Genomic DNA, 22,336 nt, shown 5'->3' on the forward strand with positions numbered 1-22,336 from the left:
TTAAAAGTAATGGGTTTGTTGTCTGTTGTGGATCATTTGAGGATCTCTGAGTGAAGGAAAAACCCAGAAGGTGGCAGTAATGCTCATCGAATGCAAGCTGCCGTAAAATCTCAGAGAAGAAGAAGAAGCAGCAGAAGAAGAAGAAGAGTGATGACCGGAAGTAAACAATAAGGCGCCAGCAAAAGTGTTTGAGGACTCAGCGGGAGGACGGTCGGGTTGTCTGAGCTGAATATCTGAGTGTGAGCAGCAACAATGTCTTCAGTTCAGCATCTGAGAGAGTTTATCAGCCAGCGACTAACTGCTGCTGCTGAAGAAATATTCTCAGAGTTTGAGAAAACCATCGTCCAGTACGAGGAGGAGATGGACCGTCAGCGCGGACTGCTGGATATCACCTGGAAACCCCAAATAAAGCTCCACACAGCAGGTGAGGAACACTGTGATGGGCTGAGTGAACTCACACAGGAATATGACTCATGGAGGATCTTAATCAGAGCTCTACGTTGGGTTGGCAACCCCCTGAAAAATAAAACAGGGACACCTCATTAGAAGGTTCGGCCGACCCGATTGCCTTCCCTCTTCCTGGCCTGGTGAATTTTTTTGCCCATTTTTTTTTTTTGTGGGTGAAACGATGTTTTTTTAACTATTTGTCTCGAACCTGAATCGAATTAGATGCATATTTTTTGAGTGACATGAACACATGTGAAACAAATTATTATCCAGCAATTCACTTTAATACAAAATACCAAAATTAACTGAATAAAATACGTATCTTTCTTAAAAGAGAAGTTCATTTTTTTTAAACCTCGACCTTATTTCTGGCATAAAATACCTTCATCTACTCACCGATAACAGTTTGGTGAAAGTCGGCGTCCTTCGGAAGATATTTAGGTCACTGGAGATCCGTTTATATCCGTTTATCATCTGTCTTTATTTCACCAATACTTTACGACCAATGAATGAATGAACGCGTACTGTTGCGCTGTTAGCTCAGAGCTGCCCTGTTGTTGTTATTTTGTAGCAGAGTGGTGCAAAAAGTCTACATTAAGTGGTTTCAGAGGGTTACATGGTTCTGTAAAAGCATTCAGAAAACAATACAGCAATGTACTGATATTAGAAAACGTACTTTGTACTTTTGAATACTTAAGTATTTTTAAAAGTAAGTTCTTCAGTATTTTAACTTGAGTAAAATTTTGAACTTGTAGTTGAGTAAGATTTGACCATGAGTATTAATACTTTAACTCAAGTACTGGAGTTGAGTACTTTGTCCATCACTACTTAAAGCAGTGTCTGCTTACTGTCACCCATGCGTGCTGCCTTGTTGTTTTCCGCTATCTTCTCCACGAGCAACAGTACCTCCTCGACCAATGAGCTGACAGCGTATTCTCGTGTGTGAATATGCTGTCAGCTCATTGGTCACAGAGCAGGACAGGGCCAGGGAAAAAGTTTACTGTATATTTTCATATAAAACCCTGTTATTCATTTCTGTTGGCATGATACTGACTATTTTTAGACTCTCACAGTAATACGGGACAAAGTGCTGTTGTTTCTAAATACGGGACGATTCTGTTTTTCAAGGGACGGTTGGCAACCCTAGCTCTGCGTTACATTTATTTCAGGCTCACAGAGGAAAGTTACGGTGCAGCTGCTGTTGTAAAATAACATGAATTCTTCTCTTTTAGGAATCATATTTGAAACTTAAGTTGTTCAGTCTAAATAAACGTATTAGAGGTAAGTTGTCATGTAACTCGCAGTTTATTGGTGCCATGCGGTTTCATGTCGGTGTTATACAGAGAGAAGTCAACTACAACATGTTCTCAACCAAAGCGCTGCTCTGTCCGTTACTTCAGATGTGGTGTTTGTGTATCCTGCTGGTGTTTATGTGCTGTGTAACTGGGAATAAACCCTGCAGAATTAGTTGCATTCACGTTCTGTACAAAATGCAACAGCAGCTCTCTAGCCCTACTCACTATTTAGTGAGTGAATGGATGAACGAGTGGACATTTCAGATACAGCACTGGTGCACACGTCAACCAAAGGTCATAACTTCTTGCAAAACAGTGCAAAGGTGTCTCTGTATATTACAAAACCATCAGGAGTGTTTTCCCATGATCAAACTGGTAACCCATGTGTTGTGTTCCTTTGTCCGTACAGACCTTCCACAGGAACATGGATGTAAGGAGGAAGAAGACCGGCTACTTCTTGCTGACCAGCAACTCCGTAACCAGGAGAGGAACGCCAGTGTGGACCCGGAGGCCCCAGAACATCCACAGATTAAAGAGGAACAGGAGGAACTCTGCACCACCATGGGAGGAGAGCAGCTTCTACTAAAGCAGGAGACTGATACTTTTATGTTGACTCCCACTTGTCAACAAAGGGATTTCAGTGAGACAGAACCAAACACTGATCAGCTTTATTCTCATAACTCTCCCTCTAGCCAAAATCAAGAAGGAAGCCACATAAGTCACAGTAACAGTGAGGACAACTCTCCTGTGTCAGAGAGTCAGTGGACTACTGAGTCAGGTGAAACGTCCGTAAAACCTCATTTTTGTGGAAAACCTTCAAGAGAAAGCTATATTATAGGACAACGTCAAAGAATTCACACAAGTGAGAAGGCGTTTGCTTGCCAAACTTGTGGAAAAAGATTCACTGAAAGTTGTACTTTGTTGAGACACACCAGAATCCACACAGGTGAAAACATTTTATCCTGTGAAACATGTGGGGAAAGTTTTTGTCAGAATAGTAGTCTGTTGACCCACATGAGAATCCACACAGGTGAGAAGTTGTATTCTTGTAAAATATGCGGGAAAAGTTTTACTCAAAACAATTCTTTGTTGGCTCACATGAGAGTCCACACAGTTGAGAAGTTGTTCTCTTGTAAAACATGTGGGGAAGGTTTTACTGGACAAACTGGTCTGTTGATCCACATGAGAATCCACACAGGTGAGAAGTTGTTCTCTTGTAAAATATGTGGGAAAAGTTTCACTCGACAAACTGGTCTGTTGATCCACATGAGAATCCACACAGGTGAGAGACCTTTTGCATGTGGAACATGTGGGAAGAATTTCACTCAGAGAGGTCATTTGTTGGCCCACATGAGAATCCACACTGGAGAGAGACCATATACTTGTGGAACTTGTGGAAAAGATTTCAGTAGAAGGGGTTCTTTGAGGATTCATATGAGAGTCCACAGAGATGAAGAACATGTCTTCTCTTGAATTATTTCAAAAGAACAAACTTGATGCTGACTTCAGAGTGAGCCTTTTGCATTTAGAGCTGAAACCCTATTCTGTCCGATGCATTTGATAGATGAGTTGAGGGGATTCAGTTGGTCGCATTCTGTAAATAAGGCGCTAGATTCCAAAAAACTCAAAACACTGCTCCTTAAAAGACATTTGGTGTTCACCTCTTTTTAGTCGACGTGAGGACTGAGGTTGGGTGGCTGTAGCTCAGAGGATGGAGCGGCTGTCTGCTCGGCTGAAGACTGATGGTTCCATCTCTTAACTTCTCAGTCTACATGTTAAAGTTTCCTTGGACGAGACACTGAAGTCAACATTGCAGCCCAATATGTTTCTAACTTAATATATGAATAAAAACATCAGCTCATTGCTATATAATGATTATGTTGTGGGCAGGGGTGGACTGGGACAAAAAAATCGGCCCTGGCATTTTGGAATAGACTGGCTCACCACATTGCACAACACAAACACAAACATTTTCTTTTTTTTTTTTGGTGTACTGAATGTATGTTTATTGAAAGAATAAATACCTTGAGGCATGGAATGGGTTAATGGAAATTAGTGAGAGTGGACACTTAAAATACTTCCAAAACCTTAATTTATTAACACTATTGTGACTTTCTTTCATTGACCTTATCCATCTTAATAGAAACTGCCACCTGCCTTTTGGCAAAACCTCATTTAGCCTTGGTCTAGCCAAGGCTACTCTACCCACAAACAATGATAGTCTAATGATGACATTTGCATGCTACATTCTGTTATTGTTGGTGAATAGTGGTTCTAAGGTTCTCGCATTGAAAAGTGTTCAGTTCAGGGTGGAAGACATAGACGTATTAGCCAAACCTAGGCTTATTTTCCCATGCACTCAGTGTAGGCTAGAAAATTCATCATTAGCCGCTAGTAGTAGCATGAAGTTTATGGGTAGCAGCACCTGTGTTTACTATACAAACTAAGTTGACCATGGAACATTAGCCAACATAATTTTATTGGGGTTATGTTATTTTATCATATTCATTAAGGGGTAGGTTGGTTTATCCTTTTATTAGAGTTTGGAGCTCTGGAAACTATCCAGCTTACCGCAGGTTCTAATACTGCAGAAGCTGCATTGACATGTTCACTGCTCGATTCGCCGTCGCCTCCACCACCAGCACCACCATATTTGACATCAGTCACCGGAGCAGATGAAGAGCTTGCTGTTGCGAACATGTCAGTGAGTTTGACACATTGCGCAGCGTCCGCTTGAACTTAGCGTTTCTTTTTGTCGCGCAGTTTCTCTGTGCCTCCCTTGCGTTTCCTATCCATCACTAAGTGAACACGGAGAGTGAAGGTGTTTTTCTATTTCATGATTGGCCCAGCCCTTTTTTAGACTCAGTGATGATAACCAATGGGCTGCAGCTGCCAGTCGTAAGGGCCGGTTGATCGGAACAGACTCTTCCGCTGCTGATTTAATTTTCTTCATGCATTATGCAGATATGACGATGACGATATATAATAATAATAATACATATTATTAATATACATGTCGGATCTGCCGGCCCAAATAGCACGTCGGACCATCGGGCAAATGCCGGTACGCCCGATTATCAGTCCATGCCTGGTTGTGGGCAGGGCCAGTGTATTTATGTACAACATTTCAAACTTATGGGATGGAAAATGCAAATAAAAAACTTTCTTTATTTAATCACTGTGTGAACCAAAGGTTTTTCATGTGATGCATTCAAAAAGCAGTTGGTGCAGTAAAGCTGGAAGACGTTCCACGGTTACCTGCCCATGGTTACCTGCCCATGGTTACCTGCCCCTCACCCAGGTATCTCAGTTAGGCTCCAGCCATGTTGTGATCCTGATTTGGTTAAAGTTGGTTTGGAAAATGGATGATTGGGTGAATTTTCTTTTTCTGACCTGGTGTTGTAAATTAAAGTAAAGACATGTTCTCTAAACGTGCACCAAAGTATTTACTGAATTACTAAAACTTTCATTGAATCAGATTTAGAAGCGTTTGTTGGTTCTAGGAGTTCCTGGCTCTGAAATTAATTTCAGTTGTTTCGGGTGAGGTGAGGTGGGATGTTTGGACACTTGTGGATGACGTGAACTTGTGCTTCATGTTTGTGCCTCATGTTTAATCCATATTGAATAAAACAACCAATCCTCTAACACTATGTGAGTATTGATTTAAATGCAGTTCAAACATGAATTATTATGTATCTTTATATGGTGTGCTATATATATTGTATATAAATATATATTACATGTATTATTTTGTGTTACTAAACTCTGTGGTCTGTTCAGTCAGTTTCTACTGACTCTTCAACATACTGTGGGTTTAATACTAAATACGAGATGCATTTAATCATGTAACGTAGAGCTCTGATTAGGATCCTCTCCGGGTGGGACAGTTTCCCTGTTTACTTTGCTGTTTAAACCCTTTTCAACACTGGGTTTTAATATAACTTACTTTCTTTCATTTGCTTTTATTTTCTCTGTTTTTTTTCTAAATCTTTGACTTGTGTGTTTCTTTTTATGCATTTTGGGTTACATATTTACACAAATTGTTAGTCAGTGTGTTTACATTCTGTAGTTTGAAGAATTTATTTCATGGTTTGAAGGAAATAACTGAACACATTTACAAGCAAGATGGGAAATGATTTCTGGGATGTAGGGAGCAACGGGAACAGGGCTCTAAACTTGCTGGACTTTGGTGAACAGGACAGGGACAGAGATATATTTTTAATTTCCTTATCTGAACTGGGGTTTGGTGGGAGCTCAGAATGTACCCCCTGTTATCCTTTCCTAAGATCTTTTTGACCTTTATGGAGACCGTGATGGGATTCAGGAAAGACGTTGGGAGAAAATTGTCAGGACTTCGGAGAGGACGACCACACTTACACTAAGCTGTGATGTGAGTCTGCAGCACCAAATAGTGCTTGAGGTATTCATGCTACCATATTGCTGCAAATAGGTTATTTCATGCATAAAAATAGATATAGTGAGATGTATTATTAATAACAACTTTGTTATCAAGGTTTAAAAAGTAATGGGTTTGTTGTCTGTTGTGGATCATTTGAGGATCTCTGAGTGAAGGAAAAACCCAGAAGGTGGCAGTAGTGCAACTCATCGAATGCAAGCTGCCGTAAAATCTCAGAGAAGAAGAAGAAGAAGCATCAGCAGCAGAAGAAGAGTGATGACCGGAAGTAAACAATAAGACGCCAGCAGAAGTGTTTGAGGACTCAGCAGGAGGACGGTCGTGTTGTCTGAGCTGAATCTCTGAGTGTGAGCAGCAACAATGTCTTCAGTTCAGCATCTGAGAGAGTTTATCAGCCAGCGACTAACTGCTGCTGCTGAAGAAATATTCTCAGAGTTTGAGAAAACCATCGTCCAGTACGAAGAGGAGATCGACCGTCAGCGCGGACTGCTGGATATCACCTGGAAACCCCAAATAAACTTACACAGAATAGGTAAGGAACACTGTGATGGGCTGAGTGAACTCACACAGGAACATGACTCATGGAGGATCTTAATCAGAGCTCTGCGTTGGGTTGCCAATGAAAAATAAAACAGGGACACCTCATTAGAAGGGCCGGTGTTATAAAAAGAGTTTACCTTGACAAAATATGCACCCCCTCCTATATCACATAAATAGACAGTTAAAGGTGTTATTAAATTTTCCACGATGATATATGCCCTCTGTGCTACTGGATTGAATTTTTTGTCTGTGTCATCTAATTTGGTGTTAAAATAGAAAGGATTCTAGTGAGACTTGAACAATAGTAGGTTTATTTAGAGTATCTGAAAAGGGGGACACAAACCAAGAATCATGGTGGTGTTATTCTTTATCGATAGTTTATATTATGCATTAATATAATGGCCTTGCAGGTGCATAGTGATAAAATGCTTGCAGGAAAAAACAACAACAAAACATTAAGCCACAGTTAGGAATGTATTATACACGTTCTACATATTAGTTATACCGTTTAATTTATGTATTATTAATGAGTTTTTAGGCTACTGATAACCATTGTGCAATTTAAGGGAACGCAGTTATTTTCTCACTCAGTCCATTTTGTAAACCATTCCAGCAACCATTCCTCCAACGTGTTTAGATAAAGTTGTCAAAGTCGTGTTTTCTAAAATTAATCTTCCATAAAGCTCCACATTTATAGGGCATTCATAGCTAAACAACACAATTATATTATGAATATTTGCCTCGCCGGAAAGTTGAAAAGTTGCCTCGCCGGTCATATTTATGTCCGTTTTCTCATCGATATGCAGGAGTTAGAGCGATGCGCGTTCCCGCCACGGGGGATGCATTTCTCGGCATAACACCGGCCGACCCGATTGCCTTCCCCCTTCCTGGCCTGGTGAATTTTTTAGCCCTTTGAAACGATTTTTTAACTATTTGACTCCAACCTGAATTGAATTAGATGCATATTTTTTGAGTGACATGAACACATGTGAAACAAATTATTATCCAGCAATTCACTTTAATACAAAATACCAAAATTAACTGAATAAAATAAATATCTTTCTTAAAAGAGAAGTTCATTTTTTTAAACCTGGACCTTATTTCTGGCATAAAATACCTTCATATACTCACCGATAACAGTTTGGTGAAAGTCGGCGTCCTTCGGAAGATATTTAGATCACTGGAGATCCGTTTATATCCGTTTATCATCTGTCTTTATTTCACCAATACTTTACGACCAATGAATGAATGAACGCGTACTGTTGCGCTGTTAGCTCAGAGCTGCCCTGTTGTTGTTATTTTGTAGCAGAGTGGTGCAAAAAGTCTACATTAAGTGGTTTCAGAGGGTTACATGGTTCTGTAAAAGCATTCAGAAAACAATACAGCAATGTACTGATATTAGAAAACGTTCTTTGTACTTTTGAATACTTACCGTATTTTCCGCACTATAAGGCGCACTTAAAAGCCTATAATTTTCTCAAACGAAAGTGCGCCTTATAACCTGGAGCGCTTTATATATGGATTAATTCTTGTTGTGCTTACTGACCTCGAAGTGATTTTGTGTGGTACACGGCGCTCTGTCAAAAAATGGCACCTGTCAAGAGACAAGCTTACGACGTGGACTTCAAACTAAAGGCTATCAGTCACGCAGTAGAACATAGGAATAGAGCAGCTGCGAGAGAATTCAATATTAATGAATCAATGGTACGGAAGTGGAGGAAGCAAGAAGATGACCTGCGCCAAGTAAAGAAGACCACTCAGAGTTTCCGCGGGAACAAAGCGAGATGGCCACAGTTGGAGGACAAAATTGAACAGTGGGTTATTGAACAGAGAGCAGCGGGTAGAAGTGTCTCTACAGTCTCTATTCGACTGAAGGCAACAGCGTTAGCAGGTGAACTGCCAGGTAACAGCAACGACACTGACTCTGATAATGACGAGAGGGATCCGGGCATGCTGGATGCCGTAATCGCCCAACTGTTTAACTCGGACACTGAAGATGATGAATTTGAGGGATTTGTGGACGAGGAATGAACTGAAAAAGTTTGTGTATTGTGTTCAATTATACGTGTTATAACTGAACAATTTTGAGAGTTATTGTGAATACGTTACGGTTTGATTTAGCGGTATCAGACTTTTTTTTACATGTTACAACTGAGCAAGGTAAGTTTTTTTTTTTTTTTTAAATGTGTTTATTGATTTTCCTTTATCGACAAAAACAAACACAAAACTCCATACACAAAACTCAAGCAACACACAATGACTCAGTTACACACAATCAGTATCCATATCGGTAAAGACAGTAAAATAAAAGAAGTACATAAATGGGACAATAAAAGAAAAGAAGAATGGGTGCACAACAATGTGTCCCGTTGTTATGCCCTTCCAGAGAATCCCTGTAAAAGAATGGAAGATACATTGGGATCCAAGTAATTCAAATACGGTTTCCAAACCTCATAAAATTGGTTGGAGTTTGAGTGTGATATGCAAGTCAAGTATTCCAGAGGCACCAACTCAAACAGCACTTTATGCCATCCCTTAACATTTGGTGGCTTATTGCTAATCCACTGCAATAAAATATTCTTCCTCGCTGCAAATGTAAGAATACAAAATAATCTTTGATTTATTAACCTTACACCTTTAGCAGGAAGGCCTAATATAAGAGACAGTGGGTCCATGACCAGCTTTAATCCCAGTATCTTCTCAATTTCGGTTAAAACATTAGACCAATATTTCTGCAGCTTATGGCATGACCAAAGACAATGAGTTAGTGCCAATTTCTGTTTTACATTTAAGGCACATTGTAGACAAACTAGGGTTGAACTTGTGTCTGCGATTAGGGGATATATGCATCCTATGCAAAATCTTAATCTGTATTGATTTGACACTGTTACAAACTGAAATTAATTTAGCATAGGTCCATATACTTTCCCAGTCAGCAGCATTGATTGTGACAGACAGTTCTCTCTCCCACTTTTCTCTGAGTTCTTGTAAAGCCGTGAATGGAGCAGCGCACATAGCTCCATAAAGTAGCCTAATAGACATCTTCCTAGCTGCTCCAAAGAACATTTTCTCCAGTGGAGATATATCAGGGTTATCCATTAAGGTCGTGTTTTGTACTATATAATGCCTTATCTGTAAATAACGATAAAAATCATGCCTGGGGATTTTGTATTTCTCCAACGATCTGTTCAAATGACATTAATTTATCAGAAAATAAATCTTTTAACATGAAAATGCCACAATTGCCCCACTGTCTAAAGCCAGCATCAAGTAGTCCAGGCTGGAAATCAGGATTATTCAGAATAGGAGTAAAAGCTGACGTCAGTTTTGACCTCCCCTCAAGTCTACACAATAATCGCCATGCCTTAATCGTATTGAGTGTGACAGGGTTATCACAACACAGTTTTATTGTTTTAAAGTTCTTAATAAACAGCATGTCTCTTAATGGAAATTTTGAAAGGGAGGATTCAATATCTAGCCAGACAGAAGTCGTCTTATTTCAGATCCAATCATAAATGTATCGTAAATGAGCGCACAGCTGGTACCTTCTAAAATCAGGTAAATCTAACCCTCCCTCAGGGCTTGGTAACTGCAGAGTAGCCAGTTTTAGCTTTGGTTTGCGCTTGCTCCATATGAAAGAGCTGAGCCAACCATTTAGTTTTTTCACAACCTTATTTGAAAATAGTATTGGAATCATTTGAATAGGGTAAAGTAATCTAGGCAGTATGTTCATTTTAATCAAAGCTATACGTCCTAGCCACGATACCGGCAAAGAATTCCAACGCTCCAAGTCTTGCTTCACTTTCTCAAATAAGGGAACAAAGTTGACCTTATACATTTGCCTAAATGCAGAGGTTATGTGTACACCTAAATAAATAAAGCCTGTCAGAGACCATTTAAAGGGGAAGGAGGGCAATGTCTTAGGTATTGAATTTAGACTTCCTAGCGGCATGGCCTCTGATTTTGTATCCAGAAAATTTGCTAAATAAGTCAATAACATTAAGTAACGCGGGCACTGAAGTCCCTGGATCTGAAACGAAAATTAAAACATCGTCCGCATAAAGACTTATTTTATGATGGACTCTGTCTATTTGCAAGCCTTGTATAGTAGGCGCTGCCCTAATCGCTTCTGCCAATGGTTCAATAACCATGGCGAATAAAAGGGGGGATAGAGGACATCCCTGCCTGGTTCCTCTATGTACAGGAAAATTGTGTGATCTGAACCCATTAGCAAGAACGGCTGCTTGAGGTTCATTATACAGGACCTTGACCCATTTTATAAAATTATCCCCTACACTAAATTTATTTAGACAGTAAAACAAGTATGTACATTCGCCTCGGTCAAAGGCCTTCTCTGCATCCAAAGAGAGTACTAAACCATCAATTTGCCAATGCTGAAAAACCTGAAGGACATTGAGCAGCCGCCTAACATTATTATTTGAATTTCGTCCCTTCATGAAACCAGTTTGGTCCTCCTTTATAATTTTAGGTAAAAGACCTTCAAGGCGTGTAGCCAGGATTTTTGCCAAAATTTTTCGATCTACATTAAGAAGGGATATGGGCCTATAAGAGGCACAGGATTCTGGACATTTCCCCTTTTTCAAAATGAGTGATATATTTGCTTCTCTTAAAGTTCCCATTCTGTAGAGTTTTTATAGCATTAACCACTTCTTGTCCCAAAATGGGGGAATTAAGAATGAGTGTATATTCAGATGGTATGGTGGGCAACCTGAGCTGAGCAAAGAATTTGTCCATTAGAACAAACACATCACTTGGCTGCTCAGACATATAAAGATTATGGTAGAATGATTTAAATGTGTCATTTATAAGCTTGTTGTCATATACACGGTTGCCTTGGGTATCACAAAGGGCTGCAATAATCAGTGACTGCTTTCTTTTTTGTAAGGTATGTCAAGTACTTCCCAGGTCTATCCCCATGTTCATAAAGTTTTTGTCTAGCATATCTAATCTTGGCTTCCTCATCTTGTGTTAGCAAATTTTCTAAAGTAGTTCTAACTGCAAAAATTTCTTTCAAAATGATCGGAGATGGAGACTCGATATAGGTAATTTCTTTAGCCTTAAGATCAGCCATTAACAAATTTAGCTTTTCTCTTTTTTTCCTCTTTTTACTGGCTGAGAAGGAAATAATTAAACCCTCTAGCGTAAGCTTTAGCAGTTTCCCATAGAATGGTAGGACTATCTGCAGACTGGGTATTGATGGAAAGAAAGTATCTGAATTCAGCGGCAAAGTAAGTAGTAAAAACATGATCTTTCAAGATCGATGTGTTCAATCTCCAGTATTTCACTCCACTGTTTATACCTTTAAGGGAAAGATCTAGAACCACCTCGGCATGGTCAGAGATCAAAATACTGCAAATAGCGCAGGATAAAACTCTGTGCAGGGAAAGCTCTGACAAAAAGAAGTAGTCGATTGTACTGTGACAACCATGAGTTGCAGAAAAAAAAGTGTAAGCTTTATCTGTCATGTGGGTTGTTCTCCAGACGTCAACAAATCCAAGATCCTCACATATAGAATAAAGTGCTTTAGCTTGTGAAGAGAGAGGTATAGCTTTAGGAGGTAGTCTATCAATAAGAGGATTTAGTATGCAGTTAAAATCTCCACCCACAATAGCAATATCTGACTGAATCTGGGAGAAGTCTAGGAGCACTTTAGTTATAGTCAGCAGGATGTGCAGGTGGGTAGTACACATTCAATATAGAAATAATTGTACATAATTTTTATCTTTGACACAGTCCAAAATCGAAAATTACAAATTTCTTCTCATTAAAATTGCCACTCCTCTACTTCTTGAGGTGAACGAAGAAAGAAAAACACTTGATTAAAACCTTCCCGCTGTAATTTGAGGTGTTCTTCATCACTCAGGTGTGTTTCTTGTAAGAGGGCAATGTCAATTTGTCCCCTTTTCAAAAAAGCTAATACTTTTCTTCTCTTAACAGGATTATGAACTCCTTTAATATTCCATGTACACAGGCGCAGCTTGTCACTTACCATATTACCTAATACGACCCTTTATACAGAAAAAGTACAGGAAACATGCAACTAAGAGCATATGAGATCACATGTGCGTTCACTGAGTCAAGAAAAACAACAAACATTAAATTAAAAAAAGAACAAGAACTGCTGTACAGAACAACACAGCAGGAACGGAAACGTTCAAGGGGGTTGTCCCTGCCACTTAACCTGCAGGGATTACAAACCTTCCTCCACGGCAAGACTAGAAAACTTGCCATCCAATCCTCATTCAAAGCAGTGTCAGTGTTAAACTACACTACACCACACTCGGCAGTGATAATCTTAATTCACAAAAAATAAACCATCCAAGCACACTCAAAGTGGCTATCATTTGCTGCCCAATGAAATAAAAAGTGCATACATAAATCGAACAGGGGGTATCCACACCCCGTGTTGTTATTGTAACATGTCTCAGTCAGATCAGTGTGTCAGCGATCCGAGTCTGCTTTGTATATTGTCAATCTGACATACCTTAGCGTCCTCCTTCTAGTGACTGAGCCAGCAAAACGGCGTCCTTCGGAGAGTCAAACCGTCTCTGCTTTCCATCCACTGTCACCCTTAAAATAGCCGGATAGAGCAAAGCATAATCCATGTTCAATTTCTTCAATCGGGATTTAGTGTCGTCAAATGCCTTACGTCTCCGAACCACTTCAGCCGAGTAATCATTGAAGAATGAAACTTTGGCCTCTCCGGGTGCGGAGCCGTCCCGGTCACGTCCGCGAGATCCAAGTCGACGCGCAGCATCCATCACCCGCTGTTTGTCTCGAAAGTTGTGGAGTTTTAGTATCAGTGGTCTTGGACGTTGATTTGGACTGGGTTTCGGTGCCGAGGATCTGTTAGTCCGGTCAAGCTTCAGTCGACCGTCTTTTGTTGTAATTTGGAGATATTCGGGGATCCATTTCTCTAAGAACTTTACCGGGTCAGATCCTTCAGTATCCTCAGGCAATGCAACCATACGGACATTGCATCTGCGGCCTCGGTTGTCAAGATCATCGATATGCACCAGCATGTCGCGCACTTGTTTTTTCAAGAGTCGTTATCCTAGCCTCTGAGGACGTAGCTGTAGTTTCAACTTTGGTGATTCGCTCTTCAGCTTCTGCAACACGCGTGGCAATTGCTTGCAACTGCGAGGTCTGCTCTCTAATAGCCTCTAAAACCGTGGCAACCTTGGTGTCGATGACTTTAGTGACGTTCTAAGTTATCTTATCCAAAGCTTGGAAAAGACCTGGCTCCGTAGCTCCTGAGTTAGCATCAGTTAGCTCACATTCATCTTCAGGGCCCGAGGGAGAGCTGGTTTTTGCTGTTTTTTTTCTTTGTTTTCTTCATACTGTCTGAGGTTTGCAGAAAATAAGTATCCAGGCTCATGATAGGATACCTCCTGATCAAAATGTTGTGTTCTTATCGCACAGTCATAGATAATTCACACATAACCTGGTAAATGCCACTGGAGCAGTCCTATTGTGGTGCTCACTCTACGCCGCCATCTTGCGCCCCCCATTGTGAATAAGTTTAATAAAGTTTGACTGACTGACTTATCTGACTGTTTTGTTTCGCTTAATGAGCCTTATAGGCCGGTGTGCTTTATATATGAAAAAATATCGAAAATAGACCATTCATTGACAGTGCGCCTTATAACCCAGTGCGCTCTATAGTGCGGAAAATACGGTAAGTATTTTTAAAAGTAAGTTCTTCAGTATTTTAACTTAAGTAAATTTTTGAACTTGTAGTTGAGTAAGATTTGACCATGAGTATTAATACTTTAACTCAAGTACTGGAGTTGAGTACTTTGTCCATCACTACTTAAAGCAGTGTCTGCTTACTGTCACCCATGCGTGCTGCCTTGTTGTCTTCCGCTATCTTCTCCGCGAGCAACAGTACCTCCTCGACCAATGAGCTGACAGCGTATTCTCATGTGTGAATATGCTGTCAGCTCATTGGTCACAGAGCAGGAGAGGGCCTGGGAAAAGGTTTACTGTATATTTTCATATAAAACCCCGTTATTCATTTCTATTGGCATGATACTGACTATTTTTAGACTCTCACAGTATTACGGGACAAAGGGCTGTTGTTTCTAAATACGGGACGATTTCGTTTCTCAAGGGACGGTTGGCAACCCTAGCTCTGCGTTATATTTATTTCAGGCTCACAGAGGAAAGTTACGGTGCAGCTTCTGTTGTAAAATAATATGAATTCTTCTCTTTTAGGAATCATATTTGAAACTTAAGTTGTTCAGTCTAAATAAACGTATTAGAGGTAAGTTGTCATAACTCGCAGTTTATTGGTGCCATGCAGTTTTATGTCGGTGTTATACAGAGAGAAGTCAACTGCAACATGTTCTCAGCCACAACCAAAGCGCTGCTCTGTCCGTTACTTCAGATGTGGTGTTTGTGTATCCTGCTGGTGTTTATGTGCTGTGTAACTGGAAATAAACCCTGCAGAATTAGTTGCATTCAAGTTCTGTACAAAATGCAACAGCAGCTCTCTAGCCCTACTCCCTATTTAGTGAGTGAATGAATGAGCGAGTGGACATTTCAGATACAGCACTGGTGCACACGTCAACCAAAGGTCATAACTTCTTGCAAAACAGTGCAAAGTTGTCTCTGTATATTACAAAACCATCAGGAGTGTTTTCCCATGATCAAACTGGTAACCCATGTGTTGTGTTCCTTTGTCCGTACAGACCTTCCACAGGAACATGGATGTAAGGAGGAAGAAGACCGGCTACTTCTTGCTGACCAGCAACTCCGTAACCAGGAGAGGAACGCCAGTGTGGACCCGGAGGCCCCAGAACATCCACAGATTAAAGAGGAACAGGAGGAACTCTGCACCACCCTGGGACGAGAGCAGCTTCTACTAAAGCAGGAGACTGATACTTTTATGTTGACTCCCACTTGTCAACAAAGTGATTTCAGTGACACAGAACCAAACACTGATCAGCTTTATTCTCATAACTCTCCCTCTAGCCAAAATCAAGAAGGAAGCCACATAAGTCACAGTAACAGTGAGGACAACTCTCCTGTGTCAGAGAGTCAGTGGACTACTGAGTCAGGTGAAACGTCCGTAAAACCTAATTTTTGTGGAAAACCTTCAAGAGAAAGCTATATTATAGGACAACGTCAAAGAATTCACACAAGTGAGAAGGCGTTTGCTTGCCAAACTTGTGGAAAAAGATTCACTCAAAGTGGTACTATGTTTAGACACATGAGAATTCACACACGTGATAAGTTGTATTCTTGTAAAACATGTGGAAAGAACTTCACTCAAAGTGGTAATTTGTTGACCCACATGAGAATCCACACAGGTGAAAAGTTGTACCCTTGTGAAATGTGTGGGAAAAGTTTTACTCAAAGTGGTAATTTGTTTAGACACATGAGAATCCACACAAGTGATAAGAACTTCACTCAAAGAGGTAATTTGTTGACCCACATGAGAATCCACACAGGTGAGAAGTTGTATTCTTGCAAAATATGTGGGGAAAGTTTTACTCGACAAAATGGTCTGTTGATCCACATGAGAGTCCACACAGGTGAAAAGTTGTATCCTTGTGAAATTTGTGGGAAAAGTTTCACTCAAAGTGGTACTATGTTTAGACACATGAGAATCCACACACGTGATAAGTTGTATTCTTGCAAAACATGTGGAAAGAACTTCACTCAAAGTGGTAATTTGTTGACCCACATGAGAGTCCACACAGGTGAGAAGTTGTATTCTTGTAAAATATGCGGGAAAAGATTTACTCAAAACAATTCTTTGTTGGCTCACATGAACGTCCACACAGGTGAGAAGTTGTTCTCTTGTAAAACATGCGGGAAAAGTTTTACTCAAAACAATTCTTTGTTGGCTCACATGAAAGTCCACACAGGTGAGAAGTTGTTCTCTTGTAAAACATGCGGGAAAAGTTTTACTCGACAAACTGGTCTGTTGATCCACATGAGAATCCACACAGGTGAGAGACCTTTTGCATGTGGAACTTGTGGGAAGAATTTCACTCAGAGAGCTCATTTGTTTTCCCACATGAGAATCCACACTGGAGATAGACCATATACTTGTGGAACGTGTGGAAAAGATTTCACTAGAAGGGATTATTTGAGGATTCATATGAGAGTCCACAGAGATGAAGAACATGTCTTCTCTTGAATTATTTCAAAAGAACAAACTTGATGCTGACTTCAGAGTGAGCCTTTTGCATTTAGAGCTGAAACCCTATTCTGTCCGATGCGTTTGATAGATGAGTTGAGGGCATTCAGTTGGTCGCATTCTGTAAATAAGGCGCTAGATTCCAAAAAACTCAAAACACTGCTCCTTAAAAGACATTTGGTGTTTTAGAGGATATGAGGACTGAGGTTGGGTGGCTGTAGCTCAGAGGATGGAGCGGCTGTCTGCTCGGCTGAAGACTGATGGTTCCATCTCTTAAAGGGATAGTTCGCCTATTTTGACATGAAGCTGTATGACATCCCATATTAGCAATATCATTTATGAACATTGACTTACCCCCTGTTGCGTCCTGTGAGCCGAGTTCCAGCCTCATTTTGGAGTTGACGAAGGTAGTCCGGCTAGTTGGCTGGGGGCACAAAAATAAAGCATCTTGCTTCTCAAAACAATATGCGTTCAAAAGAGTAATACATTTGCATCACAAAATCGTTGTCCAGGAAAAAGTCAGACCTCACATCGCTTGGCTCTATTTTTTCCTCGATATCAATGCGTCCAATGTAAACTCTGCAGACCGAAGTGCAGACCGAGCAGTCCCCTTCTTCCGAGCAGCAAACACCGTAACAGGTGCAGCTATCGCTAGGTGGCTGGACGCATTGATATCAAGGGAGGAAAAAATAGAGCCAAGCGATGTGAGGTCTGACTTTTTCCTGGACAACGATTTTGTGATGCAAATGTATTACTCTTTTGAATGCATATTGTTTTGAGAAGCAAGATGCTTTATTTTTTTTAAACCCCAGCCAACTAGCCGGACTACCTTCGTCAACTCCAAAACGAGGCTGGAACTCGGCTCACAGGACGCAGCAGGGGGTAAGAAGATGTTCAGAAATGATGTTGCTGATATGGGATGTTACACAGCTTCATGTCATAAGAGGCGAACTATCCCTTTAACTTCTCAGTCTACATGTTAGAGTTTCCTTGGACGAGACACTGAAGTCAACATTGCAGCCTAATGTGTATCTAACTTAATAACATCAGCTCATTGCTATATATTGATTATGTTATGGGCAGGGCCAGTGTATTTCTGTACAACATTTCAAACTTATGGGATGGAAAATACAAATAAAAAACTTTCTTTATTTAATCACTGTGTGAACCAAAAGTTTTTCATGTGATGCATTCAAAAAGCAGTTGGTGCAGTAAAGCTGGAAGACTTTCTCCCACCTGCTCTCTTTATTCTTTATTCTCCAGTTGTACATGTGGCATCATTGTTGTGAACAACTTGTTTTCTCTTGGTTTGTCCCCTCTTTCCTGCCGTGTCAACCCCCAGCCGGTCCAGGCAGATGTTCGCCCTTCCTGAGTCTGGATTTGCTGGAGGTTTCTTCCTGCTAAGAGTTTTTCTCTGTCACCTGTATATAAATACATATTACATGTATTATTTTGTGTTTCTAAACTCTGTGGTTTGTTCAGTCAGTTTCTCCTGACTCTTCAACATACTGTGGGTTTAATACTAAATACGAGATGCATTTAATCATGTAACGTAGAGCTCTGATTAGGATCCTCTCCGGGTGGGACAGTTTCCCTGTTTACTTTGCTGTTTAAACCCTTTTCAACACTGGGTTTTAATATAACTGACATTCTTTCATTTGCTTTTATTTACTCTGTTTTTTTTTTTAAATCTTTGACTTGTGTGTTTCTTTTTTATTTATTTTGGGTTACATATTTACACAAAATGTTAGTCAGTGTGTTTACATTCTGTAGTTTGAAGAATTTATTTCATGGTTTGAAGGAAATAACTGAATACATTTACAAGCAAGATGGGAAATGATTTCTGGGATGTAGGGAGCAACGGGAACAGGGCTCAAAACTTGCTGGTCTTTGGTGAACAGGACAGGGACAGAGATATATTTTTAATTTCCTTATCTGAACTGGGGTTTGGTGGGAGCTCAGAATATACCCCCTATTATCCTTTCCTAAGATCCTCTTGACCCTTCTGGAGACCGTGATGGGATTCAGGAAAGACTTTGGGAGAAAATTGTCAATGTGTTCTAATGCTTGTTCTAACAAGCTTGTAAATGTTATGGCTTTAATGGCTTTACATGTTAGTTTGTTCATCATTAGCAGAGAATTCATCCTGCAGCCATTGTTCCAGAAGAAAAGCTCAATCATTTCTGAAAACATGTTGAAATCTCACTGAACAACTTAACTTATTCTTTATTTCTGCAAATATTAGTGATGTTCCAAAGATTTAGGATTTGATCGTTTCAGGGATTCTGTCACATCTGTTGTTCAAAAACAGAGATTCAAACAGAAACGTGATTTGATATTTACTCAGAATGATCATTTAAATATATTTCATTTGAAATAAGATGAAGACGATAATCATTCATCATTAAAATATTTAGAAGTCATTTTTATCCTGTGAATTAAAGAAGTCTTTTTAAAAATGTTAAATTGAAGTAAAACAGAATAAAAGCTGAAGATGAATTTACAGATCAGACAGTTTGTCGTACTTTGAAGTTAAATTCAGATATTCATCATGTTTGATCATCACAGTGATTCTCTGACATCTGTTAGTTTATGAAAACAAGAAGATTTGATGTTAAATTCATATTTGTAAATGAGTGAAAATGAAACTGAATAAAATCTAGAGGATAATTAATGACTGAAAAATGTATCTTTCTTAAAAGCTGTTAAAATAAAGTAAAACATGGTGAATAATATCATGTAAAACTCTTCTGAATGAAAGTGATGCCCACAGTTTCAGGTTAAAGTTAAATCTAACATATATCCAATCCAATTAATCTCATTATTTCCCTGATTAATCACGAGTAATCGCATTTGTACGCAGAATCCAAAAATGAATCCAAAAGTAGTGTATAGCCTTTAGCATTTAGCTTTATTTTAAATGTGCTGCCATATGAATGAAAGTGCCATAACATTTGTTGTGCAAACACACTTTTAACATCAGCATCTTTCTGTAGTTTTTATGTAGAAGCCTCGCTCCACTGTCTGTTTCCTTGAATGAATTGCTGCTATCAGTTGTGTGTTTTGCCTTTAAGTGATATTTTAGACTGGAACTACTAAGGTGAGAAGACATTTCATCTTGGCAGTGTTTACAGATGGCTTTGGTTCTGTCGACTCCGCCGTCTGGAAGAAGTTTACAATGAAAATGGCCGAGTAAAAGTTCCGTACCCTTCTCCATGTTTGGTGGACGGACAGCAACAGACTTTTTATAATAAAACCACACTGGTTTTACGTCTGTGGCGTAGTGGGTTAAGCAGGCGCCCCATGTACAGAGGCTATAGTCTTTGCTGCAGCTGGCCCCGGTTCGAGTCCCGCATTGGACATCCCTGTGCTGTGTGTCGTTCCCCCTCTCTCTGCCCCCTGCTTCTTGTCTCTTTGAACTTTCCTATACATTAAAGGCACAAAAGCCCCCCCCAAAAATAAATTCTTTAAAAAAATTTAAAAAACATGCGTTAATGCGAGCTAAAATAATTACCGGCGTTAAATAATCAATGCGTTAAGACAATAATAACTAGATTATTATTGAATCTTATTGTAATAAGATTATTTTTTTGTGTAAATCTTTTCCCACATATTTTACAAAAATAGGACTTCTCACCTGTGTGAGTTCTCATGTGGACTTTCAAATTATTGCTATACTTGAATCTTTTTCCACATGTTCAATGAAAATATGGTCATTCTCAAGTGTGGATCCTCTTGTGCATTGACAAAGTACTGCTAAGTGTGAATGTTTTTCCACATGTTCGACATGTAAAAGGTTTCTCACCCGTGTGGGTTCTCATGTGGGCTAACAGATTATTTTTTGTGTAAATCTTTTCCCACATATTTTTCAAAAATAGGACTTCTCACCAGTGTGAGTTCTCATGTGGACCTTCAAATTATTGCTATACTTGAATCTTTATTCACGTGTTCAATGAAAATATGGTCATTCTCCAGTGTGGATCCTCTTGTGCATTGACAAAGTACTGCTATGTGTGAATGTTTTTCCACATGTTTGACATGTAAAAGGCTTCTCACCCGTGTGGGTTCTCATGTGGGCTAACAGATTATTTTTTGTGTAAATCTTTTCCCACATGTTTTTCAAAAATAGGACTTCTCACCAGTGTGAGTTCTCATGTGGACCTTCAAATTATTGCTCTGCTTGAATTTCTTTCCATATGTTCCACAAGAATATTGTCTTTCTCCAGTGTGGAATTTCATGTGAACCGACAAAGTACTGCTATATGTGATTGTTTTTCCACATGTTCTACATGTAAAAGGTTTCTCACCCGTATGGGTTCTCGTGTGGGCCAACAGATTATTTTTCCGTGTGAAGCTTTTCCCACACATTTGACAAAAATAGGACTTCTCCCCTGTGTGGGTTCTCCTGTGAGCAGTCAAATGACTACTTTGAGTGAAGCTTCTCCCACATGTTTCACAAGAAAACAGCTTCTCACCGGTGTGGATTCTCATGTGGGGTAACAAATTACTTTTTCGGGTAAAACATTTCCCACATGTTTTACAAGCGTATGGCTTCACGCCTGTGTGGATTTTGAGATGTTCCTTAATAACGTACTTATCCCTAAAGACCTTTCCACAAACATCACATTTTCCAGACTTTTCCCCTGATTTAGCATTAGACAGAGAGCTGTCAGCTTGATCACTGTGACTGGTGTTTCTATGAGGTCTATTCTTTGGCTGCATCTCTACATCTGAAATTGATTCTGAGTCTGTATGCCCGTTTCCTTCCTGATTTTGCCTCTCGATCAGGGGAGAGTTTTGAGTGAAAAGCTGGTCAGTAGCTGGTTCTGCTTCCCTCACATCATTTTCCTTACAGGTCAGAGTCAACATAAAGGTATCAGTCTCCTGCTTCAGTACAAGGTGCTCTCCTTCCTGACTGGTGGAGAGTTCCTCCTGTTCGTCTTTGATTTGTAGAAGCTCTGGTACCTCCTGGTTCAGACCGGAGTCCTTCTCCTGGTTCGGAGGTGTCTGGTCAGCGAGATCTTCCTTCTCCTTAGAGATATTTTGCCCTGGGAGATGTGGAAAGACAAAGGAAGAGAAGACATGGGCCGCTAATGTGGTGATAAGAGAACGCTTCCTTCTGATGTTATGAACTGCAAACACAATAATGGGTGTCATTACCAGCTGGTGAGAAAGCATATTGTTCATTTCATCTTGGTTCGCTGTCTCTTGTGTTTCTGTGGGACAGAAACCGGAGCCTTACCCAAACAACAAGAACAGAAATTCACATTTTTGTCCTTTCCACCTGGCTTAAATGCAGCAAAGAAAGACTTTAAGGGGTCCCTTTAAGTTGCTCAAATCTGCAACACCATCCAAAAAAAGTGTACCTGATGTAAAAATGGACTCACTGTTGAACAGGATTGAAACGGTGCTGCGGTGCTTTATCTGAAACTGAACATGACCCCCTTCAGAGCGCATTAAAAGCTGTCT

The 22,336-nt window shown here is 39.9% G+C and overlaps 2 protein-coding genes and 1 pseudogene across 2 annotated transcripts; 2 read left to right on the top strand and 1 right to left on the bottom strand.

Moving 5' to 3' along the window:
- Window positions 1-182: 182 nt before the first annotated feature.
- Window positions 183-5,318, top strand: LOC142398534 (uncharacterized). The gene is made up of 2 exons (XM_075482574.1): window positions 183-424; window positions 2,152-5,318. The coding sequence occupies exons 1-2, from the start codon at window positions 253-255 to the stop codon at window positions 3,213-3,215; spliced, it is 1,236 nt and encodes a 411-aa protein (XP_075338689.1). The 5' UTR covers window positions 183-252; the 3' UTR covers window positions 3,216-5,318.
- A 1,101-nt stretch (window positions 5,319-6,419) lies between these two features.
- On the top strand, window positions 6,420-17,233 carry LOC142398518 (uncharacterized). Its single transcript, XM_075482557.1, has 2 exons — window positions 6,420-6,688; window positions 15,411-17,233. Exons 1-2 carry the CDS (start codon window positions 6,517-6,519, stop codon window positions 16,865-16,867), a joined length of 1,629 nt encoding a protein of 542 aa, XP_075338672.1. The 5' UTR covers window positions 6,420-6,516; the 3' UTR covers window positions 16,868-17,233.
- A 3,502-nt stretch (window positions 17,234-20,735) lies between these two features.
- Window positions 20,736-22,284, bottom strand: LOC142398543 (uncharacterized; annotated as a pseudogene).
- Window positions 22,285-22,336: the final 52 nt, after the last annotated feature.

The sequence above is a fragment of the Odontesthes bonariensis genome, chromosome 14 (genome assembly GCF_027942865.1).
Source record: "Odontesthes bonariensis isolate fOdoBon6 chromosome 14, fOdoBon6.hap1, whole genome shotgun sequence".
Taxonomy (NCBI): Eukaryota; Metazoa; Chordata; class Actinopteri; order Atheriniformes; family Atherinopsidae; genus Odontesthes; species Odontesthes bonariensis.

Excerpts from the sequence above, each read along its gene's own strand:
- LOC142398534 (XM_075482574.1), top strand. The coding sequence starts at position 253 with ATGTCTTCAGTTCAGCATCTGAGAGAGTTTATCAGCCAGCGACTAACT. Across the intron at positions 425-2,151 it reads AATAAAGCTCCACACAGCAG|ACCTTCCACAGGAACATGGA; the intron begins GTGAGGAACACT and ends TTGTCCGTACAG.
- LOC142398518 (XM_075482557.1), top strand. The coding sequence starts at position 6,517 with ATGTCTTCAGTTCAGCATCTGAGAGAGTTTATCAGCCAGCGACTAACT. Across the intron at positions 6,689-15,410 it reads AATAAACTTACACAGAATAG|ACCTTCCACAGGAACATGGA; the intron begins GTAAGGAACACT and ends TTGTCCGTACAG.